General features: G+C 38.1%; 1 protein-coding gene across 4 annotated transcripts in view; it reads left to right on the top strand.

The window, feature by feature from the left end:
* The window catches only part of LOC112047393 (netrin receptor UNC5B), a 142,508-nt gene extending 132,314 nt beyond the window's left edge, over positions 1-10,194 (top strand). For 3 of the 4 annotated variants that reach the window (XM_052882373.1, XM_052882372.1, XM_052882374.1), the window contains exons 8-12: positions 3,135-3,272; positions 3,919-4,066; positions 4,787-4,908; positions 5,287-5,520; positions 5,925-10,194. In XM_052882373.1, coding sequence (XP_052738333.1) covers positions 3,135-3,272; positions 3,919-4,066; positions 4,787-4,908; positions 5,287-5,520; positions 5,925-7,096 — 1,814 coding nt within the window. In that variant the 3' untranslated portion in view covers positions 7,097-10,194. The remainder of the gene's footprint in view (positions 1-3,134; positions 3,273-3,918; positions 4,067-4,786; positions 4,909-5,286; positions 5,521-5,924) is intronic. The other variant, XM_052882375.1, reaches the window with a different exon arrangement.
* The last annotated feature ends 6,583 nt before the right edge of the window (positions 10,195-16,777 follow it).

Genomic DNA, 16,777 nt, shown 5'->3' with positions numbered 1-16,777 from the left:
ACACGCTTCTCCAATAATGCGAGAATTTCAATAATGTCTAAATATGTACTTATATAGAAGTGGAAAGTCATTCAAAGGGGTAGAAAGATGTAATTTGGCAGATAGGTAGTTTATAGTTAGTAGAAGTCCGTTAAAAACGAATTTTGCGATAGGGACGGATTAAGGAAAACACATGGTCTGGCTTCTTTAATCCGACCCTGTTGCAAAATAAGATATCTAAACGAAGGATAAATTAATAAAATAATAACAACTACCATTAACAAGTCTTTTAAATAATGCAAATATTGGTATCTATACTAATATTATAAAGCTGAAGAGTTTGTTTGTTTGTTTGAGTGAACGCGCTAATCCCAGGAACAACTGGTCCGATTTAAAAAATTCTTTCAGTGCTAGATAGCCCATTTATCGAGAATCTATATTTTATCCTCGTGTTCCTAAGGGAACGGAAACCACGAAGGTAAAACCGTGCGACGTCTACTAGTAAAACATATATTTCATTATTAATTATTATATGTGTAATTTAGAAATTGATAGCTAGAAAACAGTCGGTAAAACAGTAACAAAATTTTTAACAGCCAAATAGACCTTTACTTATCAAATAGTAACAAAGTTTCGTCCGACCAGGAGACCAGAGCTTTAAAAGCTTTCTCACAAACAAAATGGTTAACCAAAAACGTCCCTTTCATCCCTTTCACGTCACCGAATTACACAAAAAAAAAATAACTCGTTAAAATGCGCCGCGACCACTCGTAAAGTTTGGGACGCGCTGACATAAATAATATTAAGGCCCGTTGCCAGAAACACGATGCCTATTTCATTTGTGAGCAATAAAAACACGCGTTATGCTTTCATTTTGAAAAGTTTTAACCATAACGATAATGCACCTTAAATTGTAGGCGCAACGACAGGTTTCGTTGCGGCTGTTTGTGGTCGGACCTTTGCGTTATTTTGGTCAAGCATATTTCACGTTTTACGGCCCAACTCGTAAAGCGTTAAAAGCTTATCATACAGGTGTGCATTCGTTTTATAGATTCGCTTCATTTGAGAGCTGGTAAACGGCCTTTTAAGAGTTTTATACGAATACCTTGCGTATTCTATTAACATCGTCCTCCCGTATCTTTATCGTTAAGGCCCACGATGCTGGAATATTGACATGACAACGTTTGACTTTAGGTATAACTGAAATACATTGTCTTGGTACAATTTGTTGTAAATGTTTTGATTCATGCCTCGAAAAATTCAGTCTCCATGAGATAAATGTTGACATTGAACTGAAACTGGAATTGAAACTGGAAATAAATGAAAAAAAGTTAAGTAAAAATATCGTTCTTTTTATTATGTAGAGTTGTAGACACTCCCTAAAGATTTTTTTTGTAATTTCGACTTTAACGAGATATGCGATGGGGAATTGTGTATGAAAGTCTTTGTTCTTACAAAGTAGAAACTCGAAAATTTGAATTAGAGTTACTAAGCGTGAATAATGATAAATAATGACCCGTATCATCTTTTTTGGATATTCGCTTTTTTGTGGGAAGGTAACGGAGGGTGAAATTGTGTATGAGACTCAGTTTTTTAAGGTAGGGCCTTTCAAAATTGAATTGTATCTCCTGAGCATAAAAATTCTGATCTCTTTAAAAAACTACTATATGAAAAAGATTATTAGAAATTTGTAATTGTATTCGCTTTAATAGTATGAGCTTGTTTTAAGGGTCTACTAGAGGGCCCATCCTCCCTTATATTAAGAGTATATAGACCTTACAGCCACCACACTATACCATTACTAAACACATTCTGAGAGGAGACACGAACTCGGCAGTGAGCCGAATATGGGTTGATGATGATGAAACTCCACATTCCCAACTCTTACTCGTAAGACAAAGAAAATATTTTGTCACTGAAATGTTCTTAGGAAAAAGGGAATCTCAGTATATAGAAAAGAAAGAAAGAAAGATTTTAATCTCCCAAAAGTGAAACAGGCTGCATTGCAAAGAATTATCGTACTTTGTTATAATAAAACTTGGTGTTCAGCGAGGAAGGAAGTTAGTAATATATATGGCTTTTGTGGACGTCTGGAATACATTTTGTATTAACCTATATAGTGCAAGAAAATGTAGTAACTTTCTTCATTGTTGAAATTTGGCTGGTGGGAGGCTTCGGCCGTGGCTAGTTACCACCCTACCGGCAAAGACGTACCGCCAAGCGATTTAGCGTTCCGGTACGATGCTGTGTAGAAACCGAAAGGGGTGTGGATTTTCATCCTCCTCCTAACAAGTTAGCCCGCTTCCATCTAAGACTGCATCATCACTTACCATCAGGTGAGATTGTAGTCAAGGGCTAATTTGTAAAGAATAAAAAAAAAAAAAAAAAAAAAAAAAATTTTGTCAGAACAAATCTAAGCACGAGCCAAACAATGGCACTAAATCGAACTTAACCTTGAAATGCTTAAGGTAAAACTAATTTTAGTTATGGTTTACTTAAGTTTGATTATTGTTTACTTCAAGCTTTTTGTGATAGAGCTCATTCGGGAAATTAATACCGTAATGCTTATTAAGATCTAGTTCATCTAAAATTAAAGAAACTAGATCTAGTTTCTTTAATTGGAAAACGATAATCCAGTTGAAACATCCTCTTTGGTTTGGTTGGTTTTCAATAGTAGCCCGAAGTTAGAAAGTTTGTGTTGTCCTCAAAAAACACGTTGAGAAGCAGGTCCAGGTCATTATTCTGAATATGACTTACTTACAGAGTCAAAAATTATTACCTATTAAGTCCGCCAACCCACATTGGAGCGTCATGGCGGGCGGGATCCCCCAATCTTATTTAATACTGTATGATTTTTTTTTTAAAGATTTACTGTTGAGTTTTCTGTCAGCTCTTCTCAGCAAAACCTGCCTTCCAAACTGGTGGTAGAATATTTACAAATAGTCAACTGATGTTTCAAAAATGCTTGTTAATGAGCCCACTTGAAATAAATGAATTTTGAATCTTTTGAAAATTTCATCTCCTGTAATAAGAGAGGTGTAGACCTCTGATTTGTCTGATCAATTAAATTATCATGCTTTTAGGCGAACAGTCACACCTTCCTTGTTGGATTTTATCAATTAGATACCAATTTAATGATATACTTTTGTCAACAGTTGCTGCTCACAGCGATATACCGCTATACATCGGGATAGCGGTGGCAGTGGTGGTATTCCTGGCGGGCGCTGCCGTGGTGTACAAGTTACTGCAGAGGAAGACCAGAGACCACTCCCTGTATACTATGACCAGAACGGGTAAGACTTAACTTTGTAGCCTTAATGAGTGCGAAATCGTCATTTTAAAGCCTTAGAAGCTAAGCAAAATCCTTTATATATGAGATCGTTATTACCTCATAAACTAGACAGTGTAATTTCGCAATAAAACACGATAACGTTGAGCTTAAGACTGCTTTATTAACTTGACATAATGATGACGCATACATTTATTGTTCAACTACCCACAATACATCATAGACAAGAAGCCCTAATGAAAGTGACATCGTCATTTTAAAGCTTAACAAGCGAAAAAGATATGAGAATGAAATTATCACCGTGAAGCTTCAAAAGAAGCCCATCTCATGCAGTTTGTGATGCTTTGACTTACAGAAAAGAATACAATACCCAATTATTATGTAGTAGTACGAGCATCTAGAATGCATAAAGTATAAGGATTAATCAGTCAATTTTATGTGTTTCCTGCTATATACACACTCATGATAAGAGTGAATAGGCTCTCTCTAGACAAGCGATACCCATCTTTCATTATTTGTTTTCAAGCATGATGGTCATCAAAACTGAGCTTATTTCCCATAAAAAATTAAAAATCAAAGTTTCATATGTTTTCATTATTGTTGTTCCTATAAATATAGTTGACTCTATCTGTTAGTCTTTTGTTCTGAAGATTTTCAACCGGAGATCTACCCGACTGTGGAGAAGCAGTCCCTATCGCTGGCGCCAGACCTGATGCAGCACCGTCCGCCAAGATACGAGCACCCGCAGGCGGACCCGAGGACAGAGCACCATTATGATGTTCCACATCTCACTAACAGGTACTTTTATCATCACCATCATCAGGTGATGGATGTCCACTGGTATACATGGGCTTCATTTAAGAACTTACAAACACACAGCCTTGAACCGGCTATATCCAGCGGTTTTGAAGCTTACCAAAGCGGTGCTCTTTTTTTATAGTTATAGTTTCTCTCCTAATTTTCCAAACCGATGGTTAGATAAGAAGGTGATTATCGAAGGTAAGAGACGCAGAGTATAGTAACATAATAGATCATCATTATCAACCCTTATCCGGGTCACTGCTGAGCTCGAGACTCCTCTCAGAATGAGAGGGGTTAGCACACGCAGATAATTAAGAAAATACTTTGGCAGGTTTTCTCGCGAAGTTTTTCTCTTACCGTTTGAGACACGTGATATTTAATATCTTAAAATTAATTCTAACCTAACCTAACCTAACTTTAGATTTGAAAATTAAGTGTTTAATAAAATTAGGGAAAGCTGGCCACCCCGCCGATTTTATTTCTTTTTCTTTTTTCTTTGATTTCACCATTGTAATTTTTTACTATTTTTATTATGCCCGCTGTACTATTTTTGTAACTCTATGGTAAATTTATCCTGATTGACAATTCCAATTTTCTTCCAATCTTAAACAACCTCGTAGACTATATTTATATACATCACATTTATAGATATAAAGATGACACTTGTAGTTAAAGGCAATCATATTATATAAAAATAACACTATAATTTGTCCACAGTTACGCGTCGCCGGTGGACCATCAAGTGACTCCATGCGCCTCGAGCAAGGGACAAAGCGACGAGTATGACAGCAAGCCGTACACGGAGTCCGAGCACTCGGCCTCCAGTTGTTTTACCAGTTGTGAGTTATCATTAAAATAGCTTTTTAACAGTAGCATCGCCCAGGAGCTAAAAATCGACCACAACACAGTTTAAAACCATTTGCAGAAAGCTGGATTCAAACAGAAGCATGATGTTTTGAATTGTGAATTATCGATCATTACTTTACGAGATGTCGATCACTAAAAAAATAATGAATTATTTTTTCCCTAAGCAAATTTTTTCGAGGGCAGTGGTCAGTTAAAATATATGGCCATTGCCTTCAAAACGATAAGTAGAAAGCACATTTTTAAGTTTTTTAAGTCTTATAATAATAATATTAATTAAGTCACATTTTAAATGGTTTTTGATACTTTTTCATATCCGCATATCAAATTTTGAACTAAGGCCGTTGTTTCAGCCGGATCGATGTACGACGCAGCGAATGAGTCAGTGACGCTCCAACTAGCGGAACTCGTTTCTAATTCACCCATTTCTCAATCCTTATCAGTATCCGCTTCTGGAGCAAGACTCGCTTTACCAGCTGCCGGTGTTGCGCTGTCGATACCAGAAGGGGCACTTGGTAGGGGACGCAGAGAACAGATCTACGTCGCTGTTGTGAAAGACGATAGATATAGATCGAGATTTGGAAAAGGTAAATATGACTCATTTAGTATAGCTATAATATATAATATTGCATAGATATTCTCTTTATGTAATTCAATGATTTATATTCATACACAAATGATCTTTAATGAGCAGGTTTAGATACTTTATAATTTATACGTGATTACCAAACAAGCTATGTAGATATCTCAATAAACGTAGGTAACTCTAAATTATTGCCACATGCTATGTGCTTATTACAGTAAACTTAGATAAAATCTTAAAAAGAATTGAAAACCTAGATGCAAACTATAAATATAAACCATTAAAACTCCTATGTAATTACACCGTGAAATCGTAACGGATAATTTATGCAAAGTAATATCAAGCGAGCCGACGGCGCAAGTCGGTAACATCGTTGTACGTTTTGTTGAAACAGTTTTTTGCCCGCAGGTATCACGCAACTCAGCCCAGTAGTTAAGTGCGGGCCTCCTCGTCTCCAGCTCAACAAGTCGGTCGTCCTTCAAATACCTCACTGCGCCAGTCTCAAACACGGCTTCTGGAATCTCGCCCTGTACGCCATCGACCACAGCAATTCCAAAACAGACGTCCAACCCCAATGGAAGAAAATAGTAAGTCTCGGCCAAGAAACCATAAACACACCCGTCTTCACACAATTGGATACAGACAAAATATTCCTAGTAACAGACATGCTATCCACTTTCGTACTGGCGGGTGAAAGTTTTAATGGAAAGGCAGTAAAGACACTACAATTAGCGGTGTACGCACCTGCCTCATTAAACGACTCATGTACGGAGTACAGCATACGGCTGTACGTTTTCGAGGATACTCCGTGCGCGCCGTACTATTGTCAAGAACAGGAGAAGAAGTTGGGCGGCGTGTTACTCGAGCGTCCGAAAACTTTGCTATTCCAAGACGGTGGATCCAACTTGTGTTTGAATTTGGAACATTTGAGTCCCGGCTGGAAAGCTAAACCAGGAATCGGTTACCAAGAAATCCCTTTCAACCACGTCTGGGGATCCAACTACAATGCTTTACATTGCAGTTTCGTCTTAGAAAGGACGTACGATTGCGATAGCATCGACTTCAGCATCTCAGCGTGTCAGAGAACGAATCCATCTTACAAGCAGACGTTCCGAATATCTGTGGACGATTTACGAAGCCGATCGCCGCGAGGTCGATCACCCCGCGAATCGCAACGTAGTTTTAACATTACAGAGAATTTATTGGAGGCGAGGATGTGTAGGAGCGAGGACGGGAGCGATGGGAGCGGTAAAAGGAACGTGACCGTTAACGAAACGGGAGTGAACGAGTGCGCTGAGAGCCCATTTAAATTAAGCGTTCGGTTGAAGAGGCAGCTATGCGCCATATTGGATCCGCCGAATGCCCGCGGTAACGACTGGCGCGCTCTGGCTGCGAGGCTGGGAGTGGATCGTTACACGACGTGGTTCGCCACAAAGAGCTCGCCTACGGAGGCCATCTTGGAGTTGTGGGAATGCCGAGAGCGCGGGCCCGGCGCCGTGGCCTCCTTAGCCGGCGCACTACGCCAAATGGACAGGCACGATGCGGCTGAATTACTGCAGGGAAGACCCTCCTGGTTATGAATTCCTAATCAGTACGACTCGAGTAATCTACATAATACGTGAGTGTTGAAACACTGAAAATAATACAGTGCATTTCTAAGCGACTGTTTGCTTAGACCGCCACGCAGGGCAGAGCACGATCGCATTTCAAACTGAGTTTTAATGCATTGGAATAAGATTGTGAATTTACATTTTATATCTTCGGGCGATGAACGTGAAAAACGAATCGTATTTCAATGCATTATTTAAATGGAATCTTTTGTCATAAGAATAAATGATATAACGAGTATCGTCAGATGAGTTCAAGGTCATTATCATAGCCAACAATCTCACACTGGACTAAAAAGTATCAGTCAGATTTGGCTTTACAAATATGCTTTTAGATACAAATAACCCTGAAGGTGTCATCAAAGATTTTGAGGGGATGTTTGGTAGGTGTTCATGGTACTTGTGACTTACAAATGGGTTTATTAGATGATCAATTCTACCCTTAAGTTATTCTTAAAGCAATGTGTCTAAACGATTGTTGATAATATGTGTAGTTTAAATGTTGTTTAGAGCAAAACGAAAAAAAAAATAGTTTCGTAGGCCGTCGGCCTAATTTGTAAAATCGTGGGTATGTAGTTTATTTTGTATAGAGCCTATATATATTATATCTATGCTGTAGATATGCGGGGAAATAAATTATATTGTAGTAGCAATAATAGTGCCTAACGTCTTATAAAGAACGACACCAACGATTTATAGTTGGTATACACGGTTGGTTATTTTGTTATTTTTTATAAGTGTTTGAGTGTTCTACATATAACTATAAACTATAATTATTATAGAGCTTGGTTCTTGTTTCTTTAGCTTACGATGTATTATTTGTATTGATTTATTATGATTTGAGTTGTTTTATGCAATAACCTTATATGAGAATATTGAAGTACCAACAAGATTGAAGCCTTTTTTGTACGTACATAATAATAAAATTCAAGTTACTTATCTACATTGTGTTTCTCTGTGACTACATGTAATATTTATTTTTTAATAGATTTTACAAAACTTTGAAACTTAGGATTTGGGAAGATTTCAAATAAATTTCGCTCTTTGCAGAAATGTTAAATTAACATTCGACTCGGTATAGGTGTAACAAAAAATATTTAACTGCAAAATATAAAATGTCAAATTTATTTAAAATTAACCGAGTTAATTTTCTTTTGAACACGGAATACTGACAGACAGTTTTAACTATTCAAAAGTGATTTGATGATTTTGGAATTTGGAATTTGATCATAGAGAGGTTATTGCATATAAGGACTTGTTTAAATACAACGTGCCAAATTGATGATGCCGCAGCATTACTTTTGGCAATAATATAAAAAAATAAAAATGCACTATGCTGAGCTTAAAATTATAAGATTCTATGTAGTTTAGTATGTTTGATTTACTCTATAACTAGAAAGACTTGTGTCCAATGCATTTATTTATAAAATCAATTAAACCTGTTTCCATGTAGTGCCGAATTTGATATTATTTCAACCACCATTGTTTTCGTATTGACAGAAAATTATAATATTTTGTATAACACAAGATAATTGTCTTAATAATATAAAAATGTTTTTATAAAATCAAAAATAGCAAACGTAAATGAAAAGAGGATGTAGTCGATGATGAAAATTAACTTTCATTATACGGATTTTGATGAAACTTTTACATCAGAATAACAACACATTAATATATTTATAAGAACGGTGTCATTACTATTGATAATAACAAAAAAAATAGTTTGATTTGTACTAAAAATGTCATTACAAACAATTATTGTATAACCGGTAAACATGTTACTAGATTATATTGTTTAGATCGGCACTACTACATGAATCGACCTACACTTGCACTGCCAATGTGTTTCAGTCAAAATACCTATTTACTTTAAACCATTTACATCTAAATTGTATTAAATAAACCCTGGTACTCATTGCGATTGAGTTCTAGGTTTATTTTTTTTTATTATTTTGACTTGTTTCTCGAACATAAAATTAAAAAAAAATGTTTTTTCACTACAAGTCGTGCGCTTGTAGCATGTTGCAAGTGAAATTTGCCTGTATGACGTTATTAATACTGTACTATTATCGTAAATCACGGCAACTTTCAAGAGTGAAACGAACTATCACCCGCACCATGCTACAGCACAAACTATATTCCGAAATACTTTATAAATCAAGAGTTAAGTTAAGTTTATCGTAGTTGGCTGAAACGCATTTTTACCTACGAAATACTACTAACATTTTTCTACTTAACGTCTGTATATAAAGAAGGCATAGATTGTAAATACTTGTATCGCATTTAACACGTACTATGAGATGGGTTGCCATGAATTTTAATTTTTATTGGATGGAAATTTAAATTGCGACGTCTTTAAGAAAATCTCGGTAAAAAGCTTCATCTCAACGCGCTGAGTCTGAGACTTATTGTGTTATTTTTTTTTTTTACTTAGCAAGTTTACGTATTCCAAAATCGTGGTAACCCTAAGCGAAGTGCAGACAATCAATAAATATTGCGGCGTTAATGATCACGTCAATAATTATTGACGTTCAACGCGACGTTATACACCTTTGTAGTATCGATATAAGAAATACGATTACACTGTACAATATGTTACCAAATGTAACGAAAAATATTAAACTTATACAATATGGCTCCAATACAAGTACTATAATTTTAATAATAATTTTCTATACGTTTGTACCGTTGACATGAAATTCAAGTGATGTTACAAAATATGCTCGTAATTTGGTTCAGATTTGGTCCGATACTGGCTACCCTTGCGCGAAACTATATCTATGGTTAAATGTATAGTCAATAACAAATCTATATACTGAAAGTTTTAAAAATATTTAGGTTTAGCGTATGCGGTTTTTGTATTTTTCTACTGAACAAGTAACAATATTTTACCGCAATATTTATTGAATGTCTGCACTCCGCCGTACATAATAATCAAGGCAACAATGTTTTGTATATGGACAGATGTCACCACTGTAGACTATATATATTTTTGTTAACGTGATGACTATTAAAATAAATGGATCTGTGATAATTAAAATAATATGAAATAAATTATGTTTAACTGTGGAGTTTGTATTTTTATTTTAAAACCTATCTACGCAGACCTATCTATTCTATCTAAAGTTCTAATTAGACCAGGCGCTGTGAGGTATAAAGTTTACACAATTCGAGGACCGCTTTCTGTTTACAATTTTAAACTTAGAAAAGCATGCTGATTTCGATTTTGCATGCTGCCAGGATTTGAAGAGCTGAAGGAAAAGTTAATAAATAGGAGTTATTCCTATTTCACCCCTTATATTTTAATTTTCGCAGCATAGTAAGAACTCGAATCGTGCCAAGGTTTAGTTGAATTTATCTAGTAGTTTCAGGTTTATAAAATGGTTGTTTTTAACTTTCTTTTGATTTTTTTGTAGATTATCTATCAGTGTGATAATTTCATGATAAAAATTTGATATTTTTAATGAGATAAGCAATAAAATTGATACAAAGCTTTTGTTCAGTCCACACCCTCGATACCAAAGGGAAAAAAACAAAAGGATTGACCAACAAACCTCCTATTATATAAGCTGATCATTAAACTTACACGATATTTAAGAAAATATATTTAATACAAGGACTTTATATACATCTAGGTCAATGTTTAATACCGTGAGGAAACCTGCATACCTATTGAGAATTTTCTTAATTTTCTAATTGTGTGAAATCTGCCAATCCGCATTGAGCCAGCGTGGTAGACTATTGGCCTCTCATTCTGAGAGGCGACTCGTGCTCAGCAGTGAGCCGAATATGGGTTGATAATGATAAAGTAAATTAGTCTAAACAACTCGAATTTAAGTCTAAACTACCTAAAATCATAGTTTCATCATTATCAATCAATCGGCCCACTGCTGAGCTCGAGTCTCCTGTCAAAATGGGATTAGTCCACTACGCTTGCCCAATGCGGATTGACAGGCTTCACACACGCAGAGAACTATTGGCCTCTCATCCTGAGAGGAGACTCGTGCTCAGCAGTGAGCGGAATATGGGTTGTTAAAGGTAACCTAAATATATAGAGACATACGTGCATACATATTGTATAACCATATTAAATGATCATGAAACACGGCTAAAACTCACGTGATAGGTTTTGTGTAACCATCTTTTTAAATTCCGTTTAAAATACACAACCTATTCGTCCACAACCTGCTTTAATAAATTAACCATTGTATTTGTAAACAACAAACAAAAGACCGAACCGAACCATTTGAGGTGCATCGGTCACATTTCACGCCTCAAACCTTGTCCACATACCTGAGCATCAATTTGGAGCCGTTGTTAAATTATAGAGACAAGCGTGAACGCTCGCTAATGTGCCGTGACTATGTTACATTTGTAAACGAAGGTTAGTTAAAATAAAACCTCGGTTAAAATATTTTGGGCAACCTTCGTAGCTTCTAAACTGGTTTGATTTTCGAATGCATTACGTACTTTCAACAAGTTCTTATATATGTCTTAACTCGTAGTGAACCGTGTCAGTTGGTGGGAATACAAATCGTGAGGTTGGAAATTCAAGTCCTGGGTCGGTCAAGTAAGCAGCCCATCAAACCATATTGAAGAAATCTCTTTCTAAGCATTTCATATAATTATGGAAATAGAAAAAGTCTTACGAGTAGGTACTAGGTAAGGTAGCTACTAATGTTTAAAGTGTATAATTAACTTAGCGAATACTTCCTCTGCTCTACAAACCGGTGAAAATGACAATTTGAAACGTCAAAATGGATTAAATTTGATGTCAGCCTACTTGAAATAAATGTTTTTTTGATAGATCATTGCCTGTGCCTGTGTGGCATTTTCATGGCATTGTTCTGTTCCGGTCTGAAGGAAAGGTTGCCGAAAACGTATAGAATAATACATTTTACATCGATACAATATTAATAATGTATAAAATATTGATGCAAAATGTATCAGTCAATGGTCTTATAGCGAAAAGCTTCGACCAACACCTTAAGAAGCTTCTACTAAACTGTTGGATCAAGAGTCGGATACAAAAGGCAGTGATTCTTGAGACGGCGCGTATTGTGAGGAGGTTCCTCACTCTGGAGCCCTGACCACCGGTTGCTTGGGCACTCAAATGTCCCGCAGCGGGAGGGTTGAATTTTTTTATAAATTTTCTTTAGTGTTTTTATAAACATTGTTAAAAAAAAAATATGGACAAATAAATAAATAAATAAAACAATAAACACCCGTTCACAATAACCCTGCCCTACACAAAACATTTGAAGCGTAAACCCTTCCCCACTACATCAGCTAGCGAGTAACGCCATGTGACGGCCAATTAGTCACCTCAGTGACGTGTGGAGTAACAGGGACGCACCTGGTCGGTACAGACACCGGCACTTTTAAAAGCTGTTAGCTTTACGCAGGTAGGGTTGTCAAATTGACTGAAAACTATTTCTCTGAATCAAAAAACTATAAGATTATGGCTTTATAATTAACTAACTAGACATGTAGTAACCTTTAACAAATAGATAATGAAAAATCCCAGCGTAATAGAAATCAAATTCGCAATCCTAATACCTTTTATTATAATCCTAATTACTGACTAATACACGAAAATGGCCCATCTATTTCGAAAGTAGCAGATCCCCAGTGGTTTCGCGAAATTCCCGTTATGTACCATGATAAAATATACCGAAAATGTAACTTTCTAATGGTGAAATAATTTTGAAAATTGGTCAAGTTGTTTTTCAGTTAAATCGTATCAAACAAATTTTTCATTATTATCAGCTGATGGACGTCCAATGCTGGACACAAACCTCTTGCATTGCCTTCCAAACACAACGGCCTCGAGCCGCTAGCATCCAGCGGCTCCCAGCAACCTGCCTAATGTCCTCGGTCCATCCAATGGGCGGTCGACCAACACTGCGCATTTCGGTGCGGAGTCGCCTTCCAGCACATCTTCCACCAGGGACCCCAACGTCCATCGGCTCTTCGAACTATATGACCTGCCCATAGGCATATTTTTAAACAAGTGACAACCCTAACTCCCTATTGGTGTTGCTTTTTGGATTTTGAAATAAAATTACTTTGACTCTGAATCAAGTTTGATGCACTGAGATTACTGAGTCCAGCCCATGTGATGTGATGCCATCGCTATGAAATATTTGCTCTTTAGATAGAGAGGCCTGGTTTACACCATAATTTTGTCAGCCTATTAGCTGTCCATAACAGGGAAAGGCCTCCTTGTAGGAGAGGGAATATGGAGGATAGATCCTCCACGCTGCTCCGATGCTAGTCGGCGGGCTTAGGCCGACAATGTTTCTTTAACTACCACTATCAGATGTTAAAGCCGTGATAGCCCAGTGGATATGACCTCTACCTCCGCGTCCGGATAGTGTGGGTTCGAATCCAGTACGGGGCATGCACCTTCAACTTTTTAGTTGATGTGTATTTTAAGAAATTAAATATCACGTGTATCAAACTGTGAAAAAAGAACTGTATACCAGAGAACTTTTCTTATTATCTGCGTGTGTGAAGTCTGCCAATCCACATTGGGCCAGCGCAGCGTGGTGGATTATTGGCCTAACCCCTCTCATCCTGAGAGGAGACTCGAGCTCAGCAGTGAGCCGAATATAGATTGATAATGATGATGATGATATTCAGATGTTAATGATAATAATTGTGACCGGCATATCGTGCTCTTAAGGCGGTAATAAGACAATTCCCTATTACGAACTGTGAATTTAACTGAACTTTTCTTATAGAAAAACTCAGTATCTCATAGCCTAACCCAGGACTCGAACCCTGAATCTCATGATCCGAAGCAACACAGACTAACCACTGGGCCAACGGGGTACAGGCTAATTGCGATCTTAATATTTTGACGACATCTCTTGCGCAATTGGTTCTGCTGATTGGATCTGCTGTGGTTCTCAAGAGAGAGGTCCCGGGTTCCATTCCCGGCATGTTTTATTATCTAAATTGGCTCAGGTCTCGTCTGGTGGTTGACTTCGGCTTCAGCAAAGACCTTCCGCCAGCGCCAAATAATTTAGCGTTCCGGTACGATGCCGCGTGGAAACCGTCAAAGGTATTGGTTGAATGAACTTGTTATTTCAAATTTGCCCGCTTCCATCTTAGACTGCATCATCACTTCTTCTCTCATCTTCAGGTGTGATCACAATCAAGGGCTCATTTCATTGAAAAAAAAAGGGTAGTTATTATTATCCCTAAGGTACTCGTAGGGTCAATAAATAGGGGTAGTTTGTAAGGGCAACAGTAAGTAGCAGGTGTTACAGAGTTTACAAATGCAATGAGTTTACAAATGAGTTTACAAAAGATGGAAGCGGGCTAGCTTGTTAGGAGTAGAATGAAAATCCACACCCCTTTTTGGTTTTACCGGAACGCGAAATCGCTTGGCGGTACGTCTTTGCTAGTACGGTGGTAACTAGCTACGGCAGAAGCCTCCCACCAGACCTGGACCAATTAAGAACATCTCAATCGGCCCAGCCTGAGATCGAACCCAGGGCCTCCGTTTTGTAAGTTCATTGCACATACCACTGCACCACGGAAGCCATCAATTAAAAAGCATAGGTATTTGTTACTTTGACTCGCAAGTATCCAATTATGATGAACTTTGTAGTGCTGTTCTGACTTAGCTTAGCTCGCTTCTATCTTACATTGCATCATCACTTACCATCAGGTGAGATTGTATAATTTAACTTATAGTTGGACACACACTCAGATCTCACCAATCTCAACTGACCGATGATGGAGCCAGCAGGAGCGCCGCGCCCAGCCCCTCGCCGAGCCTGCGCAGCCTTCGCGACAGGCCCGCGGCCCACAGCCAGCGCTGACAAACAAACACACAACACTATAAACCTAATCGCAATGAGCCTCGCCCAGCCACCTCTGTTGGTCAGCTGTTAGTTTTTGTCGCCGCAATACCAGGCCTCTGAGGGGGGCCTGGCATTGCGGCGGAGCCGTGATAGCCTAGTGGAGAGCCGTGATAGCCTAGTGGATATGACCTCTGCCTCCGATTCCGGAGGACTTGGGTTCGAATCCGGGGCATGCAATTCCAACTTTTCAGCTGTGTGCATTTTAATAAATTAAATATCACGTGTCTCAATCGGTGAAGGAAAACATCGTGAGGAAATCTGCATACCAGAGAATTATCTTAATTCTCTGCGTGTGTAAAGTCTGCCAATCCGCATTGGGCCAGCGTGGTGGACTATTGGCCTTACCCCTCTCATTCAGAGAGTAGACTCGAGCTCAGCAGTGAGCCGAATATGGGTTGATGACGACGAATGCCAGGCCTCTGAGCGCGGATGGCCCCGCACAGAACAGCGCATTGATAAACTTACCTATTCTATACAAAATCACGAAAAAACTTCTCACACATTGATATTAATCAATGAGAATTTAGAAAAAAACCGGCCAAGTGCGTGTCGGGCCACGGGCTTTGTATGATTCTATATATTTTTAGCTTCAGTATAGATTATATAATGCCTCCCAAGAATTTTTTTTTAAATATGTTCAATGTACAGAACACACATAGTGCGAAGAGCCGATGGACGTTGGGGTCCCAAAGTGCTGGAATGGCGACCCCGCACTAGTAAGCGCAGTGTTGGCCGACCCCCCACCAGGTGGACTGACGACATCAAGCGAGTCGCAGGGATTCGCTGGATGCAGATGGCTCAGTATCGTGATGTTTGGAAGTCCCTACAAAAGGCCTATGTCCTGCAGTGGACGTCCATCGGCTGATATGATGATGATGATGATGATGAATGTACAGAACTGGACCTGCTACAGTTTTATTATAAGTATAGATTACTTAAAAACGTAAAGTACAAGGGCTAACTGGTTAACCGCTTGCAAATCTAACATATTGTCATTACAAAGAGTTCAGAATAGAATACTAAGAACAATTACCAATGCGCCCTGGTTTACACGGAACAATGAAATACACCAGTATTTAGAAATGCCAACAGTCTTAGAAGAGATAAACAAATATAAGCTGAAACACAAAGAACGATTGCTGAAAGATGCCAATCCACTGGCCTCTGGGCTATTAACTGTGGAAAGAGTTAAGCGGTTAAAGCAGCTGATGTGCTCGACTCTGTGCAGACTTGAAGACAATGGTCTTCTTGTCTGGTAAAGTCAAATTTATTTCACCAAATCTGCTTATACTCTGTCAACTGATTGCAGATACACAAGACGGCAGAAAAAAAAAACTTGTAAATAAAAAAAAATCTATTCCCCAATTCCGCAAGTAATTTATCAAATGAACTTTGTAAAGTGTCCCTTACAATAATCCCCCGTTCAATGCACACCGCAACCTCACTAGCTGCATTATGCCGGCTTCCTCCAAGACGCCGTACAAATGAAAGGCCTCAAAATGTCGGCTAATCAATCGAAAAGGGCACGCGCCCTTATCGACGGCTAAAAAGGGCTAAGGAGGGTAATTCATCAACGGAAGGTCAGGAGGGACTTCCTGTAAGACCTTTTTGTAGGTGGCGAATTAATTACGGTGTCGATTCCCGGCCTTGTGTCATTTTCTTGTTTGTTATGAGAGGGCAGAAAGGGCTACGTTACTTGCTCACGTCACGGCGGCTTTTGTTGATATAAATAAGCTACAAGAAACAACCCCTTTATCATGCAATGGTGACTTTTTTG

Source organism: Bicyclus anynana, chromosome 7 (genome assembly GCF_947172395.1).
Source record: "Bicyclus anynana chromosome 7, ilBicAnyn1.1, whole genome shotgun sequence".
Classification (NCBI taxonomy): Eukaryota; Metazoa; Arthropoda; class Insecta; order Lepidoptera; family Nymphalidae; genus Bicyclus; species Bicyclus anynana.
The sequence above is the reverse complement of the archived record's forward strand: the minus strand, read 5'-3'. Positions and strand labels throughout refer to the sequence as shown.